Genomic DNA, 26,114 nt, shown 5'->3' on the forward strand with positions numbered 1-26,114 from the left:
ATTATATGTTGTAGTAATTCGTAATATATATTCAGTGTATTTCCATAATAAATGACAATTAGAATTTGGGTGAGATTGTACATTTGTTTATTGTATTTAATAATAATTTTTAAATACTTGTATAGAATTTCCCTCGTATGATATTTGTGCTCATTCATGCCTGTCTGTACGCAAACAAGCAAGATTTTTAACATGTTTTAAAAAGCTTTACCAGGTATATAGTACTGGGTACCTTCCCGATGATTTTTAATAATATTGAATTATTATATATATATATGTAAAGAAATTAAATTTCTTTAATATTGAATCTGCCATGCTGTGCGTAGATAGAGTAGTAATCGGCTTACACTGTAGAGGGGCTTTTCTTTCTTTTTCCTGTTTAGTCTCCGGTAACTACCGTTTAGATAATACTTCAGAGGATGAGTGAGGATGATATGTATGAGTGTGAATGAAGTGTAGTCTTGTACATTCTCAGTTCGACCATACCTGAGATGTGTGGTTAATTGAAACCCAACCACCAAAGAACACCGGTATCCACGATCTAGTATTCAAGTCCGTGTAAAAATAGCTGGCTTTACTAGGACTTGAACGCTGGAACTCTCGACTTCCAAATCAGCTGATTTGGGAAGACGCGTTCACCACTAGACCAACCCGGTACTGTAGAGGGGCTAAGGTTGAAAAAAGCCCCGTATGGATTGAATATAATAATTTGTGATTTAACGTAAAAAAAAAAAACAAATTTACAAGGATTGTTAAGAACGAATTGATACATTAAAGAATAAACTTTAAATGTCGTTTCTTTGTTTACAGTGAGAATTTGTGTAAGTAGTAAAAATATAATCTAGGATTAATGAAAATTAAATTTTGTTTCTAAGACAACGAAATATTGTTTATTTGTTTAAGTCGATTCCCGATAAAAAAATGTAGAGATTAATCATATATATATATATATATATATATATAAAACAACAACTTAACCACCAAACAGAAAAAAAAAACAATATTAGTAGTCGTTTAATGGGATCATCCATCTCATCTCTACGTAATTGTATAATTACATCAACAAATAAAAACAAAAAAGTATGACAGTGAAGTTGTGTTACAAATTTTGTGATGTTAGGGTTTATGTTTTATATATTTTTATTTCTTTTTTTTTTTGTAATTTTAGAATTATCTACTGACTTACGATGCGGGATCCTGTGAAAGTCGACTATTGTTATTAGTTTTTTAAGTGTTTCTGTTAACTGTGTTTGCTGGTGGTTAAGTTGCTGGTTTTTGAGTTTAATTGGCACAGTGATCAGTATGTTGATGAATTATACGGATAATGTTGATGAATTATAATCTGCAGATAATGTTTATTATATATATATATATATATATATATACATATATATATATCTGCAGATTAAATTTAATTTATTTAAGTATGCACTACTCGTGTAAGAAGGATAGACACCTGTAAATACCCAATACTTCTATAGGTAATAAATGCTTATAAATATGAAATAAAGATTACGTTATACCAATTTTTGTAAGTAGCTTTTGGTTTTGTTTATTTATTATTTAGTAGTTCTAAAGCCATCAGTTTTTTTTTTTCAATTTTCTGTTTTTATAAAATTAAATGATCTAAAAAAAATTACTAAAATGAAAATAGTGATAAAATTTGAATTCTTACTTTTTAAAGCTGTTACCAAATTAAAAACAATCAACTACTGTTAAGCTTATTACTTATGAAAGTTTAGAAAGAACGTAAATACATATTCAGAATAGTTCTACCTGAAGTAACCCACCGGGTTGGTCTAGTAGGGTACGCGTCTTCCCAAATGAACTGATTTGGAAGTCCAGAGTTCCAGCGTTCAATTTCTAGTAAAGTCAGCTATTTTTACACGGATTTGAATACCAGATCGTGGATACCGGTGTTCTTTGGTGGTTTGGTTTCAATTAACCACACATCTCAGGTATGTTCGAACTGAGACTGTACAAGACTACATTTCATTTACACTCATACATATCATCCTCTGAAGTGATATCTGAACGGTAGTTACCGGCGGCTAAAACAGGAAAAAGAGAGAAACCTGGAGTTTCTGGAGTAGTGTTGGCACTGCTAATAGTTCAGTATTAGGAATAGAGTGTGAACAGAACGTCGTAGGTACAAGAACCCGCCGGCCTCCGTTGCGCGAGTGGTAGCATCTCGGCCTTTCATCCGGAGGTCCCGGGTTCGAATCCCGGTCAGACATGACATTTTGACACACACTACAAATCATTAATCTCATCCTCTGTAGCAATACCTAACGGTGGTCCCGGAGGTTAAAAAAAAGGTACAAGAACCCAATCGCCGATCTAAAATGTCTTCCCTCTGCACATCAACTGAACTTTCTAAACTTTAATGAATAATAATTTAGATTATATGACTAAAAAATAAAAAAAAACACAAGTAACGAAAGGATATCTTAAAAGTAAGAATCTTTAGCGTATAATATTCTATGCAAAAATATTATAACTAAACGTGTTTTCTAAAAAAACTACGTACTTAGTTAAGTTCTATACATATTTGCTGCCAATATTGAAACATTTTTGTTGTGTTTACAATTCTGAATACGTCATTATATCTCTTTGTCGCCAGTCCGATTTAACAGCTTTTTTCAAATCAAATCAGATTCACGTTACTCGTGAATCTTTTGAAATAAAAAAAAATCTTATCAGATTTTTAAAACAAAACTTCAACCGATACAAGTAGCACTGAACTAATTCCGGACTATTTTGTGAATAACTTCGAACAATTGCAAGCTTTCTTTTTCCTGTTTAGCCTCCGGGAATTACCGTTCATATAATACTTCAGAGGATGAATGAGGATAATGATATGAGTGTAAATGAAGTGTACTCTTGTACAGTCTCAGGTCGACCATTCCTGAGATGTGTGGTTGATTGAAATCCAACCACCAAAGAACACCGGTATCCACGATCTAGTATTCAGATCCGTATAAAAATAACTGCATTTACTAAGACTTGAATACTGGAACTCTCGACTTCCAAATAACTGAAAACTCTCATCCGAATTGTGGACACGCGTTTTCGTGCAACAACCCACCTAACTTCCTTTGTCGACTAAACTTGTCCCGTTTTTGGGCAGCGTGGCTTTAACATCGTTTAGATTTTGAATTCATTGCATCATTACAGTTCGTCGCACCAATTGCCTATGAATGTCAGTCCGTTATCTTGCTTTGAAAATCCAAAAAACGTGCCGTTGCCTGAAGTTATAGTCGGCGCTGACATCGATTCTATTATCGACGGCCATAAAGAGGCGTGGTAAATGTAGACTACAGCAAACGGTGTTAAAAAGCCGAATGACCTTCAATCTTTCAGGTGCGCCTCTACTTAACGAGTGGAATTACAAAATAATCGTCATATATTTGTAATAGTCGTCGTTAGATTTTATTTACATAAAAGTTTAGTTCATTAATAACTATTTTTAAAAAAAATCTAGAACTTTTTTCTGTTTTCAATTTATCATAAATAGAAATCTATGAAATAGATAATTAAGAACGTAGTAATTATTATAAGCTTAAAAGATTAGTATAGAATAAAAATTATTAAAGAATATCAAATCAGACTTGTCTTTGATTGATGATGACTATAAAATAAAAAATATATATTTAGTTATATTTTTATAAACATTTTAAAAATACTTTTTCGTTAATATAAGCAATACATCTTGATAAACACTTTTGGTAATTCAGCTAATATTATATATATATACAGCATTTTACAGTATTTAAAAAATATATTATCTATTTTATTCTTATAGATGAAATTTAGGATATAATTCTTATTGAAATAATAAATTTATTTCCAAGATTTATAACTACAGTTATTTATGCTGATTACGTTGAATATATTGGTACCGCATTATTTAGAAATTATTGAGCAACAGTTAATTTTAAAAAAAATGATGTAATGTATAATGTTTATACATATAGAGTAGGTACTCTTCTTTATGGTTACGCTGCGTATTTTTCCCCTTTACTTGCAATAATTTACATTATGTGACTGTTTTATATGTTGACGATTAACGCATCTATAAATAGGCTATCGATTGTATTTAAGATATTGTGTACATTAAAAATAACTGTACACATATAAAGAGAGAAAGAGTATTAGTGTGTTAAATGTACTAGATTCTGTTTTAGTGTGTATTGCTTTATCGACCGGTAATACCAAAGCTTTGTAATATTTCTTAGATGTCAGAATAGAAAGTAGAATAATTGGGCTGCTTTGCTATTCTACTTGATACTTGAATTAAGCTGGTGTTTGTACGCCAAGGGGTGGTTGTTGCCGTTATAAGAAGTTAAAGAAAAAAAACAACTTCCAACGTAATCTGTTGCACCATAAGTATGTTGTGTATGTGTGTGTGTCTTACTATACGTTTGTGTGCGAGTAGCTTATGTGTTCTTTTTATAAAGTGACGTTATTATTGGGTGTGTGCCACCCACACTGATGTAACTACGCATAAAATGCATATAATACATATTATTTGGTCTATTATATTCTACGATAATAATTTCATTATCTTTTTTTTTTTACAATTAAAAATACCCGTAAATAGGTTATTTTATTATCATATTTTATTAAATTATTATTTACTATTACACTACGTTTTCAAGCTACTCAAATCAAAATGAAAACACTTTATTTATTTATTTATATAGTCTTTCTTTTATCGTTGTTCGTGTTACATTATATCATTGCCACATTAATTTTTATTATATCTGTACAATTATGTAAATCGAAACGTAACATATTCCAGTTCATTATTGCATTTTTATTCATCGCTATAACATCAGTTGGTAAATGCTGCGAGTGTGTTTCGTGTTTCCTAGAAGCTTTCATCAATTTCTTTTTTCGTAGTTCTTTAATTTCTAAAATTATTTAAACTGCATGTTTATTAGTAATTTTTTTGGGATTACAATTTTATTAAAAATTAGGTGCTTATTTACTGACAAGATGCCGATGGTTTTTTTTCTTCCTTGTACGACGTAAAGGAAGTATTGTGATCGCGAAAAATTTCGGTTTTCATATTTCAACGGAAATATCCATTATGACCATCGCTGAATTCATTTTGACTAGTTTCGGCGTGACGTATACGTCACGCCGAACTCGCATACCTCAAAAATGATTAGCCGTAGGGTGTTGAAATTTTGGATTTAGGACTGTTGTAACATCTAGTTGTGCACCCCCCGTTCTGATTGCAATCAACTGGATCAAAAGCGTCCAAAAAAGCCGAAAATCAAAAAAAAAATTTAATAAGTCCTCATTGATAGTTTTTCAATGATGTATCATAAGTGGTACTTATTTTAATTGGTTCCAGAGTTGTAGCCTATTAGAATTTTAAATAATGAAATACAGTATTTGGATTTCAAAGGGTACGCACATCGGTTGAAATCCGACTTAATCTCTTCTTTTTTTTTAATTTCATTTTATTGATTTATTAATAATTATTAACCTGTGGTTGTAAAAATATTTACAATAAATAATAATTCAATTATAACGATAAAAAAATATGAAAAAATATCATAAGTTATTGATAAAATAGCATTTTATGTACTTTTCATTTTAAAAAAATGTGTATATGTTATTTAATAGGCGTTAGGCGTACAAGGAAGTCATGTGGTGTCCACGTCAGATTTTTCTTAAAATATATTATACTATTCTCATAAATTGTACGTATAAAGAATTATTTTCCAATTTTTAATTATTTCGTTGGTTGATTAGCTACGATAGAAACTGTTTAATAATATATAATATTTCTATAAGAGCTTCGTCTGTGAGATGCTATCGGTACTGAAACTTGTCTAACTATTACTGTATTTTGAAGTTGTTTATTACATTATTATGTAATTTCCCGTAACATTTTGCTGTTTATTGTACATTTTCATTCTCTTGTTGCGTGCAGTTATATCACCGGTTGACTGGGAAACGTTAGAAATCAGCTGTTTCATGTGTTTTAATACAATACGCATGAATAAAATTAAATGATATATCCCTTTTTAATGTTGGTTTTTATCGAGTAATCTTTCTATATTAATCTGTTAAAAGGATTTATTTTGTCTGTAAATTCCAACAGACTTTCTTCAAAGAACGCACTAGCAATTTCCTTCACATATCACTTTCTTCGATTTCCACTATCTATATCTATAACGACAATATTTTTTTTTTTAAGTTGACTCGATCGCTGTAACGGTAATATGCATATTTTTCTCTCATGAGAGAGACATTACATTAAATGAGATAGTTCCAGTAGCAGACATGCCTGGTTATCTCCAGTTATTGTTCACAGAATTTAATTTAAATTCACAGAATTTAATTAATTTTTAATTGTAATCTCTTACTTCCAGTTATAAATGAAACAAACTACCATTTGTATGACCTCCGGTTTTCCGTTTGAATTCGACTATGTAAATTCTCAAAAAAGTAATATACTCACACGTCTCTTTTTCTTCAGAAAGTTTATAACACCGATGGAATCTTTCACCGGAATTCATTTTATTTCTGATTTTACATTTACATCTCTAAGAGAGAATTCCTCGTTCAAGTCGGAATATTACTGCTTATTCAGTCGATGTAAATTGAAATAATTTGGTTGCGACTATAAACCAGCATTGTTATTGTGTACTATGTATAACAAAACCAAATACCTTTCCTTCCAATTTTTTAAATATAATAAGATTTCTGTTTTTAAAAATTGTATTTTGTGTTTTTTTTTTACGGGTAATGAATTTTTTTACATTCACCTTAACCTTAATCTTAAAATATTACTGTTTTCTAGCGTAGAGAGATGAATATTTAAACAGCAATGATACGAACATACGATTTCTACATTGAATTGAGTAATCTGTGTATGTTGGGTGTTAAAGAACACTTAGTGAATTACCAGGTGTTCCCCAGTTAGTTATCAATTACCCGAAACAGAATCCTTGGTGTAATTTAAAAAAATAAAAAACATTTTTATGTAAAGAAATTTAAATTTCGATTCATTTTATTAATATCTTTAAATCTTTCGTTTGAAACAATTTCTGCCAATTAGGAAAGTCTCGTAATTAAAATATTTCTGTCTAATTGGCCAGGAAGAATTTCAAATGAAGTGCCCCTGTTTGAATTTTTAAACATCTTTCCTTAGATATTTGTTGAAAATAAAAGTTTATTCCGTGATCTTGCGATATTCTTTGCTAAAATTAGTCCTAAGCATGCACATCATAAATTAGCAGTTACTCAAAAAAGTAATTCAGATCCCCGTTTGAAATTTCGAAAAATATTTTGAAATTGTATGGTCTTCAATTTATATTTTTTCAAATTTTTATCTTAAAAAAGTAAAAAAAGGGTAGATAATATTCATATATCGACTAATTTCTTTCAATTTCCTACTTCCCTAAAAAATATTCCAAGAGTAAACCAATTAAATCTGAACAAGACTGATCTGATTCAAACAAAGACTAAATCTGTCTTCGAGCTCTGATTCAACTGCCTAATTGTCTTAAATATAATTCAGACAATTCTAACGTATAATAAAACAAATATAAGATTCTAATGAACTTGTAAATAACAGTAATATATATATACATATATATGTCTGTTGTTTTTATTTATTCTCGTTTACTTATTAATTACTTAAATCTCTGATTTATATTATATATTAGACTGTTGGTAATAAGTAAGTTTTAACTAAATTTGACGACGAGTCGATGCAGATGTCTTTTTCTACTTCGGTAATTTCTTCTTTTATTACGGGGTTGTAAGAACATTTTGTAACGTTTCTTTCATGACATATTGTACAGCATCGGTGCAGAGTTATTTATATAAATAATTAAATTAGGCAGCCGTTTCTCAGAGTTTTATTCCGTATGTTCAAACGGTATTAATGTTGTTTTGGTTTTTAAGAAAAAATTTCTTTTTGGTAAAATTCTATACCTTTGTTCTTATTTTGATGCATAGTTTAATCCGTGATTATAAAATTCCCAAATTGTAATTGTATAGAGTTTCTAACACCGATGATAGAACTGGGTGGGTTAGATATTATTTCAAACTGGTAGACCTGACAATGCTTCGCTGTTGCTAGATTTGAGTATATACTCGTATATAGATAAATGAACACAATTGAAAGTTTGATAAAACAGTAAAAAAATGAACATTATGAAACTTCACAAAATTTAAGCTTTCACTTTATAAAAGTCAGAATGTAAATAAATACAATTGTCAAAACACCCCTGCCTATTAGATTTAATTCAAACTTCTCTCTACACACACTAGTCGGTTCAAAATACCCCTATCATTCTTTCTACTGATCAGATCGAGGGATTTCAGTAGCTTTAAACCTTCTCCGGACAACAAGGACCATTTTGCAAAAACCCGCGCTTAAATCGGTTCAGAAGTTTGTTAGTCTATAGCGGATACACATACGAACATTGCCTTTTATATATATAGAAAGTCTGTTTGTTTATTTTTTCGTAAATATCTCGACACCGGTGCCACCTAGCGGGTGTAGGTATTGCAAAAATCTTTCTTTTCACGTAACTAATATATATTATGAATTTGAGCTAAATCGAAACATAAATACAATTTTTCGAAATATCTCGACTGTAGCGCCACCTAGCGGGTTCATTTTTTTTGCAAAAATATTTTGTTTCACGTAACTAATATAAATTCTGAATATGAGCCCTATCGGATCATAAATACAATTTTTTGAAATATCTCGTACCCAGTGCCACCTTTCTTTCTTTCTTTCCTGTTTAGCCTCCGAGAATCACCGTCAGGTATTACTTCAGAGGATGAATGAGTATGACATGTATGAATGTAAGCGAAGTGTAGACTTGTACAGTCTCAAGTCGACCATTCTGAGATTTGAGGTTAATTGAAACCCAACCACCAAAGAACACCATTATCCACGATCTAGTATTCAAATCCGTATTAAAATAACTGCCTTTACTAGGACTTGAACGTTGAAACTCTCTACTTCGAAATCAGCTGATTTGCGAAGACGCGTTCACTACTAGATCAACCCGGTTGGTTAACCCCAGCGCCACCTAGCGGGTCCAAACTAAGTCAGAAACCTTCGCGGGCTTGCGCACATCAGTTCACCTAAGTTTCATCGCAATCGGATGAATGATATAAGAACGCATACGGGACAAAGAAAAAAAATATTTTTTTATGTATAGAAGATAAAGAGAAAATTAAAAATAATTTAAAAACATTTAATAGAGATTTTTTAAGGAGGAGGATGTATAAGATTATAAAGCTTTTAATTTTGAAAGTTCTCAGTCAAATCGGAGAATTCATTTTTTTATGTTATATGTAACTGATTTTAAAATATACTTTCAGATAAAAAAAATGTATTTTCATAACTGGCCGTGAAAAGCTAATTACTGGTTATTTTAATGAAGTAATTCTTTTCAATACCTTCATTTATTTAGGACTTCGTTCTTAACCATGTTTTCAAGTTACCACATCAAACTTCGTTTATTCAATAGTTAAAATCATTAAATTCATATATAATTAAACGTTTTATTTATATTATTGGGATGTATATTTTTAATTAAAAATATAAATACGAGTATGCTGTATTGTTTTTGAACGTTCTTTTTTTGCACTTGTTTATTAATCATTCCGTAAAATGATGTGAGCGAATTTGTTTGGATTGGAATCAATCTTTATTTACTTAGCTTAAAATTATAAATTATGTAGCAGTCCCGGCAATGCTTCCCTATTGTTAGATTTGAGTATATATAGATTAACACAATTGAAAGTTTGACATAACATTAAAAAACTGGATATTACGGAACATCAAAAATTTTACCCTTTCAGTTTATCCCTTTTTCCCCTTCTCAATTTATCCTTTTTTCTCTGCTTTTCCCTTTTCCCTATTTTCCTTTTCTCTTTTTTCCCTTTTTTTTCAGTGGACGGTCTGAAGGGGAATTACGTCGGGAGCACAGGTTTTAAAAGCCTAGTCTCCCGCGGTCGGACCCAGAAATAGGTTTGAGAACGCTGGTCCAAACGGATATGGAACGCTATTCACAATCCGTCCATAAAATACAACAAAAATTGAAACAGACCCGAAATTAAAATAAACCCTTGAAACACGCCCGAAATTAAAATAAACCCTTGAAACACGCCCGATTAACAGAATCATACAGCAGCAAGGAACACTGTCCAGGCTCTTCGATTCGAAGGGAGAATTTATGAAACTCCTGCCACTTTTGCGTTCCGTTCCGTTCCGTTATATATATATATATATATATATATAAGATATTGGGATTAAATTGTTGGATTTTTATGTATTGCTTTGCTCCTTTTTTATTGTTACGCAAAAAGTTTATTCCATTTGGAGAATTGAACCTACACCACTCAGTTATTTATTTGTATGTACGAGAAGGAAAGTAACGGAGCCTTTACTTGCCTACCCAGACTTATTAATAGTGTATTTTATTTTGCGTCTCGGGAAATTTTAGTCTTTTCTGTGTGGTAGTTTTTTTAAATCTGCTTGTTTTCATTGTTATTATATCGGTTTTTCTTCCCATTGTACATCGTTAAAGAGAGATTTAAACTCTTATTCGTTAAATATAATTTTAAATTTTAATTATTATTTAAGTTGTGATCAGTATGATTATCTTCGTATGGCATCTGGTTTCCGCATTAATTTTTTCAACATGTAGTTTTAACAGATATTTTTTCCCTAAAAAATAAAAATTTTTTTTAAGGAAAATAAACTGTATTACTTGTAGTGACATGTTTTAAGGCTTCATTAATAACCATTTATTAAAGTCACCAGTTTATACTCTCATTAAACGTATTGTCTTTACCTTTTGAAGTTTCTTTTCCTAAACTATTTTTATTTTTTTCTGCGAACCTAATTCTAATCTTTTATGTCGCATGCACTTACAGAAAATTTATGAAATTTTTAAAAAGTGAAAGACGAACAATTTTTTAAAAAATATAATAATGTCTTTAATATTGCTATTTTATCTTTAAAAATCAGTGTACATGACACATCTTTCAAATATGTAACATTTGAAAACATTTTGAGATAATTTTTTTTGTATTTGTTGATGTAATTTTTTTTATATTCTAATAGAATTTCTTTTGTAGATTCTGATATAATACACTTCCGAATTGTAAATCTATTCTAATATTTTTTTTCTGGAATTAAAAATGTGATTTTATCGCACACGAAAAGAAATCAGACCAAAAAACCAATTTTTTAAAGAAAAATAGATTTTTAAAAATAGACGACTATAATTAATACATAAATAACATATTTAAATTTCTTTTCATGAAACTTAGATTGAACTTTGTTTCAAATTTCTTATTTTACTCCTTAAAAAACATTTATTCATTACAAATCATGTTAGTAATTATTATCAACTGTTTTAATTATACAGTCCGCACAATTGAACGACATCCTATTCAAAACTGGAGTATCTTACATTCTTTCTCAGGAAGTTACATCATCTACCTTTGTCTTTTGATTCACAAAACTCACCAATTAGCTGTAGTAATAATAATAACAATAACAATAGGACTATCCATCCTTTGATATTAATTTATTGTATTATAATTTTAATATTGTAATTTATGCCAATAAATTGTTATTTTCCGTTGCTCAATCTCTTCCAACTTCGTGAGAGTTATTTATTTAATTTTATGTAGATTTGAATAGTTATCCCTTTGGATATTTTGTATTTGAATATGTTCTTACAATGGTAAAGAATGTAGTTGTAATCTAATCAGTAGCATTTTTCAGACTAACTAGAACTTTTTTTGTTTTTTTTTTTTTCATTAATTATGTGGGCAAACATCTGGAGCGGTCTACCTCGATGCCACAGATTATTCTCCCACAAAGCAGAGTAACCCAATCCCTTACTCAAAAGCCGCCGGGTTTTGACTTGCCACGTAAGACATGGTCAACGCTAAACAGAATACGAAGTCAGCATGGTAGGTGCGCATTTCCTGTATAAATGAGGTAAAACACCGACGCTCCTTTGCGAGTGTGGTGAAAATCAAACTGTTAAACACATCACAGAAGTTTGCCCTAGAACAGCTTATGGACTCCTGAAGATTTCCTGATGGCGACTCCAGAATCAGTAGCTTATATTAATTTGTTAGATGTTTGTAATTTTTGGTTGTAATTGGTGTTGTGTCTTGGTGTCATACGCTAAATAAATAAATACTCCTAACCATTGTATTATACTCTGGCGGAAATTTGTCGAACAACATTCGTGAACCGTTAGTTGCGAAAATGTTAATCACTTCGTTTTTTTTGTCTTTTGATCCTTTTTAATTTATAAATGCATACTTAGATATAAAATTAATAAACCTGTAAGGACTTTCCAAGAAGACCGACTTTTCGTTTTCGTTACCCTAACTTTTTCGCAATCAGAAACGCACACTGATTTTCAGATTACAACACACGACGTACGTTCGATTAACGAGTAGACCCTACACGCAAGCAACAAAATTCACTTACCGTTGTGATTCACTGGCTAAGCGCGTATGAAAAATACACCGATACAAAGTCTGGTTGTCTCAAAGTTGTCTGTTTTCTGACTTAAATTGAGCTTAACTTAAGAACGACTCGACCAATCGTAATCAAATTTTTACTTGCACAACTTCAGGGACATCATATCTAAATTTCAAAGAAATTGATATATTAGTTTTGGAAATTTTCGAGCCAAATTTTATAAATGAATGATATTTTCGTATTCTTCATATCTCAAGAGATTAAGAGAATTCATTTTCACCCCCCTATTCAACTGAAAAAAAAAAATCAAATGTATGTTAGTTGTTTGTTTACTTTAATTTGAGCGTAATTGAAGAACGTTTAAACCAATTTTCATGATATTTTTACTTGCGCAACGTCAGATAGATTGCTGCAGCACGTATAAATTTAAATGAAACTGATCAAGTCATTTTATATTTCGTTGATTATATTCTTATCCACAATTTTTATTATTTTACTCGCCTGGCACCATAGCTATAGAGCTATATTGCAAAAAGGACAGTTTGATTGTCAGTCAAAAAATGAGGTATGAATGTTTTTCATTTGTAGAAGTTTACGACCAGGTGAAGCCCCCCCCCCAAAAAAAAAAATTGGAGGAATGTACGTGTATTGGCGTGATTGAAATTTAATTACTTGGCTGGATAAACCGATTTTGATAAAATTTCGTACGTTTGTTTATGTGGGGCAATTTGTTGGTAAATGTTTGGGGTCAATATTTTCCAATGGATGGTATAGGTAGTTTCTTTACGGTTCATTTTCTCAAAACATTGCAAACATAACCCCACTTTATGTTAAGCATAAAGTGCTTAACATAAAGTGTACATGCAAACATGTTCATGCTTGCCTTATCATTTTCATAAAGTTTTGCCTCTCTCCATATTCTCTTTTCCAAAAAATCGAAAAAAAGCTCTTTTTATTTATTGCATATTTTTCATCATTTTGTCATCCTAGGCATAGTGTTAGTGCAAACGACTCAAAAAAATATATACTTTTGGACAATATTTGAAGCCGATCAAATTTTAAAAATATTTTGAATTTTTTTTAACTTCTATTGTTTATTTAGACCTTTAATAATAATATTACAGTAAAATTTTAACGTAATTCACCCCCACCAAAAAAAAGAAATATTTGTTAATATTTCATTTTCAACTTTTCAATGTATTTTTTTTTTTTTAGTTTCTTCCATTAAACATAGTATAAAAAAAAAATGAAAACAGTTTCTTGGAAGGTGATTTTAGGGTGGGAGTAGAGAAGAAAGTAAAAATTATCGGTTTTTTACTTCCTTTTACAAAGCAAAGGAAGTAATGTGATAGCGATAATTTTCTGTTTTGAGATTTCAACGGATTTCCGTTGACATCTGAAAACTGAAATTTATTTCATTTAGACCATTGCTGAATCCATTTTGACTAGTTTCGTACGTATAGACGTTACGCCGATATAACGTACGTATAGACGTTACGCCGATATAACGTACGTATAGACGATATAACGTCTATTCGTACGCAGAAGGGGCAAGATCAGGACTATATGGAGGGCGAGCCAGTATTTCAAAGTTAAGTTTCTAGAGCGTTTCAGCAGTGTGAGCAGCATTGAGTATGTGTGAGTAGACGGGCATTGTCGTGCAACAACACAACACATTTCCACAGCAGTCCTCGGCGTTTGCTTCGATTTGCAGTCTTCAGCTTGGCAGTAAGCATCTAACTGTAACGCGCACTGTTTATTGTCGTGCCCTTTTCCTCATAATGTTCCAGTACTGGGCCTTGTGAGTCCAAAAAAACCATAAGCATCGGTTTTCCTACGGACGGTTTGGTCTTGAACTTTTTTTTGCAGGACGAATTTCGATGTTTCCATTCCATACTCTGCCGTTTACTCTCTGGCTCGTAATGGTGGATCCGTGTTTGTCACCGGTGATGATTCTTCTGTCTAAGAAGTTCCTTACCATAGCGATCCAAATTTGTTTGGCAGATGTCCAAGCGCGTTCGTTTATGCAACTGTGTGAGTTTGTTTGGGACCGATCTTGTACAGACTTCATGAAACCTAAGTCTGTTGTGGATGATTTCGTAGGCAGAACCGTAACTAATTTGCAGACGATGTGCCACTTCATCGATAGTTACTCGTCTGTCTAAGAAAACCATGTCACGTGCACGCTCAATGTTTTCCTCATTTGTGACGGTAACGGTCGTCCGGCTCCTTCGTCGTGCGTAACACTTGTGCGACCGTATTTGAATTTTTCAATTCATTCGTAGACACTCCGTTGCGGCAACACACTGTTCCCGTACTGTACCGAAAGTCTTCCATGAATTTCGGCAGCATCAAACCTGCACAGACATAACAACAATAAACCACGCATGCGTCATCTACACAAGACAGTGCTACCAACATAAACAAAAATATAACTAAATTTCGGATAATAGTTGACTTACCCTCGTATATACAATATATATATATATATATATATATATATATATATATATTATTACAAATTTATATAATTTTTTTTTTAATGAGTTTTTTAACTCCTCGTTAGATGTAAATTCTGTAGGATGATTCCTTTTCCTCATTACTCTGATTTTTTTTTCCATATATCATTACTTTTAAAAATTGTTTTATATGAATACCCTTTATTAAGTAAGGGGTTTATTTTAAAATTAAGAATATTTTTTTTCAATTAATTAATAAATTGGAGTTGTAAGTTTCAGCCAATAATCCCTGGTTGTTTCCCTTGTAAAATAAAATTGCAATATCAAATAATACATATTGTAAATTCTATTTTTAATAATTAAGCTGATATTTTGCATTTTAATAATATTGCTTTGCTATGTTTTACCTTATGTGTAATATCAAATAATACATATTGTAAATTCTATTTTTAATAATTAAGCTGATATTTTGCATTTTAATAATATTGCTTTGCTATGTTTTACCTTATGTGTATACATATATTATATATTTATAGAGCCGCCCACCGGGCTGGTCTAGCGGTTAACTCGTCATCGCAAATTAGCTGATTGCAAGACTGAGAGTACTAACGTTCAAATCCTACTAAAGGCAGCTAGTTACTTTTATACGGATTCGAATACTAGATCGTTGATACTGGTGTTCTTTGGTGGCTTGTTTCTTTTTTCCCTGTTTAGCCTCCGGGAAGCACCGTCAGGTATTACTTCAGAGGATGAATGAAGATTATATGTATGAGTGTAAGTGAAGTGTAGACTTATACAGTCTCTGGTGTTCTTTGGGGGTTGGGTTTCAATTAACCACACATCTCAGGAATGGTCGACTTGAGACTGTACAAGACACCTCATTTATATTCATATATATCATACTGTGATGTAATACCTTACGGCTGTTCGCCAAAATAACCTTTGAAAAGCTTTTGAGAGTATGGAAATTGAATTTCGTATATTATGAAAAATTTCATGTCTTACTGGGATTTGAATCCTAGACTCCTGGATGAAAGAAAGACCACGGAGATCGGCTATTTTAGTCTATTTTTTTAAAAATTAATTTTTCCCTAATTCTTTCGTTTTATTATCAGTTTTTATTTAATATGTTTAATTGTTGCCTTTGATTGTATCAGTATATACTTAAAATTTATCTAGTTGTTTTTCTCTATCTAAAATTGTTAGTGTATAATTTTAATAAATTTTAAAATATTTGAATGCAACTCAATAAATATTAAAGTTTCTTGCAAACAGTTAGGGTTTTTTGCAGGCTATTTAAATTTTAATTAGTATAAGCTTAAAACAAACTGGTTTCAAATATTTTAAATTTTAATCATATCATTTACGATGATTGGATGTCATGAAATAATTTTTTTCGTTTTTCTTAACCTGGTTACTGTGTATGTTTGTTAGAATTTATTTTTTTTTTTTAATTTGATTTTCATTGTTGGAAAAATAATTTGTATTGCCACTAATTTTTAAATGTATAAAATTATTAATACATTTTTTTCTCTAACAGGAATAATTGTTAATTTATTTTTCAATAATAATAATAATAAAAATTTTATCAGGCTGCCGTACGAAAACAAGGTCAGTCACATTAACCGAGACCTAGTCTCAAATAGGCTGTAACATTCCTTGATCTCTACATTTTAATAATGTATATTACCGGTATATAGGCCGATATCAATTCAGCGAATCAGTATCATACTTAAAAACGGAGTTGAGGGCCTTGCTTGTCTCGACAATTATTTCACAAACGACCTCTTTGTAAATATACGCCAGTATGTTTGTTATGTCGTATATGTGTATACGTAATGCCCAAAGCTAGGGGCTTAGTACTTGTGATTCTGTACACCGTAATGGATCGACCTTGGCCGTAGGTGTGGTCGGGTGAAAGCCGAGCTTCGCTTATAATAAACTATATTAATTATCCAGCGGTGGGGTACATGGAGTGAGGGTTGTTATACACAGCGTTAACGTGTTTCAGTCGGTATATATATTGAACTACCCTCTACGATTAGTTATCATTTCTGCTTTGCTAGCAACATAGACAACATGACTTACTCTGTAAGTAACAATTGTGTTTTTAATCGGTGAATTTTTTTTTTGTGGTTATGTGGGAAAAAGTGTTTTGCTTTTTAGATTTTCATTACTATTAATGTTCCGTAATGATTATATTTGTTGAACCTGGTTCTTTAAGTTAAAAGACTTAAATAATTTATTACTGTGTGAAGTTTGTTTCCCTTTTTTTTAAATTAACTTGACAGGATTACAATTGTAAGTATTAGTTTTTGTTTTTAAATTCATCTTACTTGGCGTAACGTTTATATTCTAATGAAAAAAGAAGATAATTTCAGAGTTTAATTTGTACTTGAAGACATGTTAAATTTTACAGTAGTATGAAGTTCGCTATTAAAAATCATTTGTTTTAGACCAAAAAATATTGTCAAATTGTTAATGAAAGTTTTTATTATAAATCTTATTTTTGTTGATTGAAATCGAGGAATCAAAACTTAATTAGTAGTTATAAAACAGCATTGAATTTTAATTATGTATGGAAGATTTAGGTCTTCTTTTGAAATTGTTTCTCATTTCATTAAATTCTCGTAATCAACAAACTGCTTCATCTTAACGGAAGGAACTTCAGCATATTAATTGTGTAATTTAAAAAAAAAGGTTAATTTACTTAACTGGCAACAATTAAACTAAATTGTTATATAATTTTAAATTGAATTAAATTTTAGATGGAGTCTCACTTTAGACTGGAAGAAGCAATCTATATGATAATCATATTGTGATTGATTTCTTTTAAGTTCGGTGTTTGTCTTCTTATGTTCTCTTACATTTTCTGTGTAAGGGACTTCTTTAAGTGTTTAGGAGGGTAAGAGAAATGCAGTAGGTTTTTCAGATTGATTTTTGCATTTCGTACAGGATTATATTTTGATCTATTTTTTCATTTTGTCAGTTGGTTGTTCTCTGCGCCGTCATGGCCGCCGCCCACGCTGGTGTCATCAGCGCTCCTCCAGTATATGCTCCAGGAGCACCTCTTAGCTACGCCGCTCCAGTAGCTAAGGTCGCCGCTCCAGTCGCATACGCCGCTCCAGCTTACGCCGCACCAGCATACGCCGCCCCAGTCGCTAAAGTAGTCGCTCCAGCTTATGCCGCACCAGCATACGCCGCACCAGCCTACGCCGCTCCAGTCGCTAAAGTCGTAGCTCCAGCTTACGCCGCTAAGGCAGTAGTTGACGCCGATTACGACCCGAACCCGAGCTACAGCTACGCTTACGATATCCAAGACGCTTTGACCGGTGACTCAAAGAACCAACACGAAAGCCGTCAAGGAGACGTCGTTCAAGGTAGCTACAGCCTTGTCGAACCCGACGGTACCAGAAGAACCGTCGATTACACCGCCGACCCAGTCAACGGATTCAACGCAGTCGTACACAAGGAACCCGCCGGTCACCCGGTCGCCGCTAAAGTCGTCGCTCCGGCTTACGCCGCTCCAGCTTATGCCGCTCCAGCTTACGCCGCCCCAGTCGCCAAAGTCGTAGCTCCAGCTTACGCCGCTCCAGTTGCCAAAGTCGTTGCTCCAGCATACGCCGCCCCAGTCGCCAAAGTCGTTGCTCCAGCTTACGCCGCTCCAGCATACTATCACTAGATCTCCTACCAAACCTTAAATTTCCTGGCGGGTATCCTGCCACTCCTCCTTTCATTCTCATCATTAGCAAATTCGTTTTTTCATTGTGTGTAATTTATTTGATGTTTGAATGTTTCTCGCGGTATGAATGATTTCGAATAAAATATTTAAGCAGTATTTTGCTTTTGTTTTTTTAATTTATTATGATAATACCCTTTAGTTCTATAATTTTTTAGTTTCATTTCGTCATCAGTGATGTTAATGATTTTTTTATTTTTTACTTTATTTGCGGCATTTTGTAGGCTGACATTTCATCTTTTACATATATATATTTTTTTTAATCAATTACGTACTTTTAACATGTAAAAATATTTTACTGTGAAAGTGTTCAAAATGAATTCTCGTTTTGCTTATTAAATTCTGATTGGATATCACCGATTATTTTTTATTCTTACCATCTTTTTAAAGTTTGAAAACGAATAAATTATTGATTTTTCTTTGTTATATTGACAAATATGAATATGTGTGACACTGCTATCCAAATACAACATCCACTTGAGTAGTCGTATTACTATTTATAAATATCAATACTTTGTGTATCCTATACGATTACAAATTGTTTACATCGTTTTAATTTTTTCGTTATAAAATATTATATTTTAACAAAATCATAAAAAACAGTAAGCTTTTAAAAATGTTTCTGAATCTTCATAAGGTATTAATATTATAGGGTTCTTTGGATTCATTCATGTACCAATTATTTAGAAATGATTTTGATAATTCTTATCTTTTATTTATTTGACTTATGAATAAAGGATTGGTAGGAAGAGTAAATTAACTGTGTCAAGTCAGTAATTTAAATCGCTATAACCTAAAATAAAAATAGGTTGTTTTTCAAATACTTTCGTGAACATAGGTGCTAAAATATGTAAAAAAAATAATATTTTGCTGACAACAAATGTTAAGTATTACTTTTATCGAAATAAAACTAACATTTTTTAAGAAAATTTATTTGAAAATTTATCACTTTTACAAAAATATAATGTTCTTAACTGTAACGTTATACAGTTAAGAAAAGTATTTTAAACTTTATTACCAATTTTACTTTTTTATCTCTGTTAAGAAACTCAGCTTTAAAAATTTGCAAAATATTGTTTTAAAATTGTTCTTACCCAAGCGCGGATTGCAAAATTTAATTGATTGACAATAAAAACAGGTAAAAGCGAATATCGTGGTGTAATAATACGTTTGCATAACCATGATAACTTTTAGTGTTTATTATTTATTGATTTATGGAGCCGTTAAATTATGCCGTAATCTGCAGTTCAAATAATTTCATTGTCTTTTACGTTTCTTCAGTGTTTTTCTGAGATGAGTAAATGAGTTTGTTTTACCCATATTTTTACATTTTTTTAATGTTCCATATAATTGGAATTAAATGGCGTTAAGGAGGGGCTACTAAATTATTTGAAAATTCTACTTTTATTACTAACTGTTAACAGCTAGTAGTTTTTGAATTAATGTAAACTGTAATGATCGAATTCTGTACCCTTGTTTAATTTAATCAATTTTTTTATATAAAAAACTTTTTCATTTTTAATGCTTTTAATAACAGTTAAATATTGGAATTCTCTTAAATTTTGGAATAGTGTTGGTTCGTAATCTCTGATTATGAAAGGAATATACTAAACGAAATCATAAATTTAAATGATGAAATCAAATAATTAAAAAACCAAAAATTCAATTAAAAATTATAATTAACTACATTTTCTTAAATATTCCTTTCCTGGCATCATTGCTGGAAGTATGGTAATCAGTCAAAAAATGGGATATGCGTTTTTACATTTCTCGACGTTTCATGACCCAGCGATCCCCAAAATAGAAAAAAAATGTGAGGTAATGTTCGTACCTACGCATGTGTGTTGGCCGTGTTTAAAGCTTAATAACTTTTGACTGGATAAACCAATTTTGTACAGAAAATCTTGTACACGGGGAAATTACTTGGTAAAATTTTGGATTCAGTATCTTAAGGAGGCCAGGTAGATAGGTTTTTTGGGATCAGTTTTCTTAAAATGTTTTAAATATAATTCCACTTGATGTTACGTTTAGTGCATGCGTGTTTGTTTATCATGCTATCGTACAATTTTTTTTTTAAATTGCCCAAAAGTTTCCCCCTTTCATCAAAAATTGAAAAAAAAATTGTTTTATTGCATATGTTTTAAACGAATTTTTTAATGTCTTCTTAGGAAAGTAGTAATCTAAATGAACAAAAAACGCATTCTGGACGGTATTGGAGTTGGGGAACTGATCAAAGTTTAAAAATATTGATTTTTTTTTTTCATTTTTTAAAACGTTTTTTGGTTTATTTTCATGTACGATTTATTTTTCCACTATATAAGAATAAATAACCCATAAGTAATACAACTTCTTTATCAGTTTTTCTTATTTAAATCGGTGCAAAATAAAAAAATACAAAAATTATTTGAACCCTTAATTTGAAACCGGTTTCAGAAAGTTTGAAGAGCGTTTTTTTTATTTATTAGAAAATATTTTTGAAGTTTTTTAAAAATATAGTTTTATTTAATACAAGTACCTTTTCAAAAACATGCTTGTCTATATGTAAAATCCATTTGCAAGAAATGTAAAAATAAGAGAGACTTGCACCTTGTTAAAAATACAATTAGGATTGCCAAGAAACGAGAATTACTCTTTAATGTTAGCCAAGACTGTGAAATACGAGAATATGTATTAATATATTTAATATCTCGATCAGGCATGGAATTTTTTATACGCTACAAAATTTCCATTTCATATTTCCATGCACAAGCTTCAAGCTTATATGGTTAAGTAATCATCAAAAATAAATATTATATTTTTCACCTGAAATTTTTCTCGTAATTTTCTTAGCTTTCCTTTTGAGAAAAAAAAAATTAATATCACAATCGCGTGTGTGTGTGTGTGTTGGGGGTGTGATATAAATATATATATATATATATGTATATAATAAGCAATTAGAAACAAAATTAATAATATGTTCAAATTGTTTATATAATACAGCTTTTCGTTAATACAAAAATCATCATTCACATTGAAAAAATACAATGTGACCAACAGAGTAATTTTTATCACTAACACCGAAATCGCTTTTTCACTTGAAGAAAGATTTTGAATACATTTAAATTAAAGAATACGGTTTTATTGATAAGTTTCGTGTTGAAATCTGTATAAGAGAATGGAATAGAAAATTTAAATATGTGTACTTCTATAGATTGTAAATTGAGCATATATAATATAAAATAATAAATTCAATTACGAGTACAATACATATTGTATTATAATTATAAAATTTAATGTTTATTACACTGTATTGTTGAATAGACCTATTTTCTATAATGTAAAAACTAAAATATACTATGTTAAACATAAATCTGAATGATTGAGTTTTGTAAGGTATATGTTGCATTATAATATAACCGAGATAAGTGGAGCTTTGATGTTTCTGTTTCTGTTTATAATGTTAAATTAAACAATTTTGCCTAATAATTAAAGTCATTTGAATTATTAAACTAAAATAAAATGCCTGATATGGACACCACATGACTTCCTTGTACGCCTATATTTGTTAATACTTTTTTTGTTACTATTGAATTATTATTTATTGTTAAACCTTTTTACAATCACAGGTTAATAATTATTAATAAATCAATATATTTCAATTAAAAAAAAAGTTAAAAATAAAGGAAATGAAGTCGGATTCTCGCCGATGTGCCTTCCCCTTATAAGATCCAAATATTTTATTAATTATAATTTTATTGGGCTATACTCTGGAACTAATGAAAATAAGTACCACTTATGATATATCTTGAAAAGCTCTCAATGAGGGTTTATTACTGCAGTTAAAAAAAAGTCCAAAATCCTGTTTTTTTTTGGATTTTGGGCTTTTTTGGGCGCTTTTGGTCTAATCGATTGCAATCAAAAGGAGACGTGCAATACTAGAAGTTACAGCAGTCCTAAATCCAAAATTTCCGGCTTATAGTTTTTGAGTTATGCGAGATATATTCCCACAGACGTCACGCCGTAACTATTAAAAATGGATTCAGGAATAATAAAAATTAATATTTCTGTTGAAATCTGAAAACCGAAATTTTTCGCGATTACCGATTAACCGAAATTTAATCGCGAAAAATTTTTTGTACTTTGTTCAAGGAAGTAATAACATGAATAATAGTATAAAATTGATGTAATAATATATAATAAAATTAAATGAAGTTGATATCAATATTCTGTCATTTTGATACCAGCTTATTTTATTTGAACTCGGCGTAAAGGTTTCTTGGTTTTGACCAAAATAAAAGTAATATTTCGAGTTTTGTTTTGGACGATTAATTCACCATATAAGCTCGAAGCTTGTGGAATATGAAATGGAGATTGTGTAACGTATAAAAACTCCATGCCTGACCGGAATTCAAACCCGGGGCCTGTGGAGGACAAACCGAGAAGCTACCCTCCGCCGTGGAGTTTTAATCTTTAAATTTATGCCAGTCGCATTGTATCTTTGCTCATAAGTTTGAAGTAATAATTTCGCATAAAAATGGCTAAAAAAAATCGAAGATGCCCAGTCAATGTTTTTTAATATGTTCAATTTTTTTTTTTTTTACTAAAAATTTATCGTTCAAGTAAGTGAAAAAGACCAATAAAATGTGTATATTTTAAAAATAATTATTTTTTTAACTAATTTTACTTTACATCCGTGTACCGCGTAAAATTAATTTTACAACTATTGTCATTGGACAATAGCTGCATAATCGGAGTTGCATAGTTCCGATCCTATTGGATCGGAACTATGCAAATCCAAAATTTTCAGTTTTAAGATATTCCATAATAATATTCTTTGGGTGCATTTCTTTTGAGTGCAAAACTATTCGAAGTCCAATATTCAACAAAAAAAGTTATTTTTCTAAAAAAAAAAACAAAAAAAAACAGAAAGTATTCTATAAAAAAAAAAATACTAATTTTTTCGTGCAGAAGTAGCCTAATTGAGCTATCCTGAAAAAATGAGTTTTTAGATTTAGCATAGTTCTGATCCAAGCCAACGGTCTCTATTAAATGTCTAATAACCGATATTTTTTATTGTTATTGATCGATTTACAAGTTTTTCGGACAAAATGTTTTAGTTTTCGGCCATTATTCAACTAATAGTTATTTCATTCAGACCTATTATCTTTATATAATTACTTTTTTAATTGATAATTCTGTCATGAGTTTAAAAAATTAAAATTAACTTTTTATATTAAAAACCTTTTCTTTAAATTTAAAAAATATATATATTTGTTATGGTTGATCGTAATGGTGTGCCGAGAAAAAAGTATTTTAATAATTGTGGATTGTTGTTCATAAAACAAGGCTTAATCATTTTCTTGGAAAACTACATCGTCTTCATTGGCACAAAATATTTATTAGATTTTTATTTAAAAATATAATTTTAACCTCACCGTTGCAGTTTTCTTACTTGGCTTATCTAAACGAATTCAATAGTTATCTACTTTTCAACTAAAATATGGAATTACTTTAGATCGCATGGTTTGATCAGGGGGGTGAAAATAAATCCTCTTTACGTTGTAAAATATGAGGGTACGAAAATACCATTCACTTAAATTGTGGTTTCGTTATATATATGTTACTTATTTATAGGCCTATGCATAAATATTTGTGGCTCGAATATCACCAGAACTACTACATCAATCATTGAAATTTGGATATGTTGTAGTGTATCTGAAGTGGTGCATATGGAAATTTGATGAAGATTGGTGAAGTCGTTCTTTAGTTACGCTCAATTTAAAGTCTGAACCACTTAAATTTGAGCGAAGCAACGTAGAAGCGTGTTTCGTTATGATACTGCAATTTGAAACGTTGAAGTTTCTTTATGTGTGTATTTTGGCATATTCAGGTAGTGTTGCCTTCTTTGAGAGTCATGATGACTGGGTATGTGGTTTTTAACTACGGGTTATGTTGACTTCGTGTGGTGTATTTTTCAAAACCGCTTATGCAGTGTGAGTCATAGTGGTGAGTGAGTTGAAACTTAATGCTTTTGTCTACTCGTTAATTCAACGTATGCAGCTCTGAAATTCTTCGTTTCTGGCTGCGAAATAGTTAGGATGTCGTAATTACGGATTCGTTACTGATTTTCTTGTTAACAGTATATTAATATATATATATATTTTTTTTCTTATAATTATTATTTGTATTTATGTACAGTTTTATTTTGTTGTACGATTGTTTACTTGTTTCTGTTTCTTATTTGTTTCTTAATTGGTTTTCTTTGTAAAATTTTAGATTAGAATGCATTGATACTTTATAAAAATGAAACAAAATAAAATAACGAAAAGTTGATCTGCTTTCGCAGAATTGCGCAAGGGTTTTTTTTAAACATTTTTACTTTCATTTTCAAATTGGACTACAATTTTTCTGAAAAAATATTATAAATTTTGTGTATATAATTTTTTGTTCTCGAAATTCTTTGCTTAATTTCATCATCGAGTTTAACATAAAAAGGTTTAGTCTAATTCAAGAACATACTAACTTAGCTAACGGGTAAAAAAATTCCCCACCAATGTATATTATTTCTAAGTAATAATAATAATAATACATAGTTGTAATCAGTTCACTGCTTGTTAGGAAACGAGGTCACGTGTATTAACCGAGACCTAGTCTTGGAATCAGCTGCTGCTGCATTCCTTGATCTCTACAGAAATTAATTAATCGGTTTTGTACAACTTTAACGGATCAGTATTAAGTAAAAAACGGAATTATGTGTCTTGCCTATTGCTATAATTGTTTTATAAATGACCTTTATGCAATTCTTGATTATGAGCAAATTTATCGCATGAAATTTAGTTTTACGCTATTAGGAAATCAGGGCAAATTAATATATGCAATATTAATTATTATTGACGTTATGCTTAGTAAATTTCATATTATTTTATGATGAAATCCAGTAATCAAACATTTAAAAAATATATTTTTAAAATATTAAGAGAAATTACAATCTAGTAACTTAATTAAAAAAGTGTTTATACAAAAGTTATGTTAACTGCAGTTGTGCAGTAGTTCTGAAACTTTTATTTATGTTGTAGTACAATTAAATATTTACAATTGTTACTTGCAGAGAAATATTTCGTCGTATATGATTACGATTATGAGATTTTATCTTCAGTCTGAATTTATTTGAACATTTTTTTTTTTATAGTTTAATAATTCCTCGCTCTACGTAACACAAGAAATGGACGATTTTATGCCATTTATAATCTACTGTTGGATAATCCTTTATTTTCAATTTTTATTGCTGCATTTTGGTTTAATAAACGCACAGTTGTTTATTATGTTGCTGTCATCTACACTGATATTTTTAAGTGATTGAGGCGGTTTTGTCGTCTGCTACCTTCATTGAACATCGAAGTTCCTTCTAGGTGTGGTTGTTTGCCTCACACAC

General features: G+C 30.5%; 2 protein-coding genes across 2 annotated transcripts in view; one reads left to right on the forward strand and one right to left on the reverse strand.

Moving 5' to 3' along the window:
- LOC142328338 (uncharacterized) overlaps window positions 1-26,114 on the reverse strand; it is a 94,647-nt gene that overhangs the window by 10,235 nt on the left and 58,298 nt on the right. The window lies entirely within an intron of this gene.
- LOC142327477 (cuticle protein 18.6-like) lies at window positions 17,975-18,646 on the forward strand. Its single transcript, XM_075370588.1, has one exon. The coding sequence runs from the start codon at window positions 17,975-17,977 to the stop codon at window positions 18,644-18,646; it is 672 nt and encodes a 223-aa protein (XP_075226703.1).

This window comes from Lycorma delicatula, chromosome 7, assembly GCF_047948215.1.
Source record: "Lycorma delicatula isolate Av1 chromosome 7, ASM4794821v1, whole genome shotgun sequence".
In the NCBI taxonomy this organism is placed as follows: Eukaryota; Metazoa; Arthropoda; class Insecta; order Hemiptera; family Fulgoridae; genus Lycorma; species Lycorma delicatula.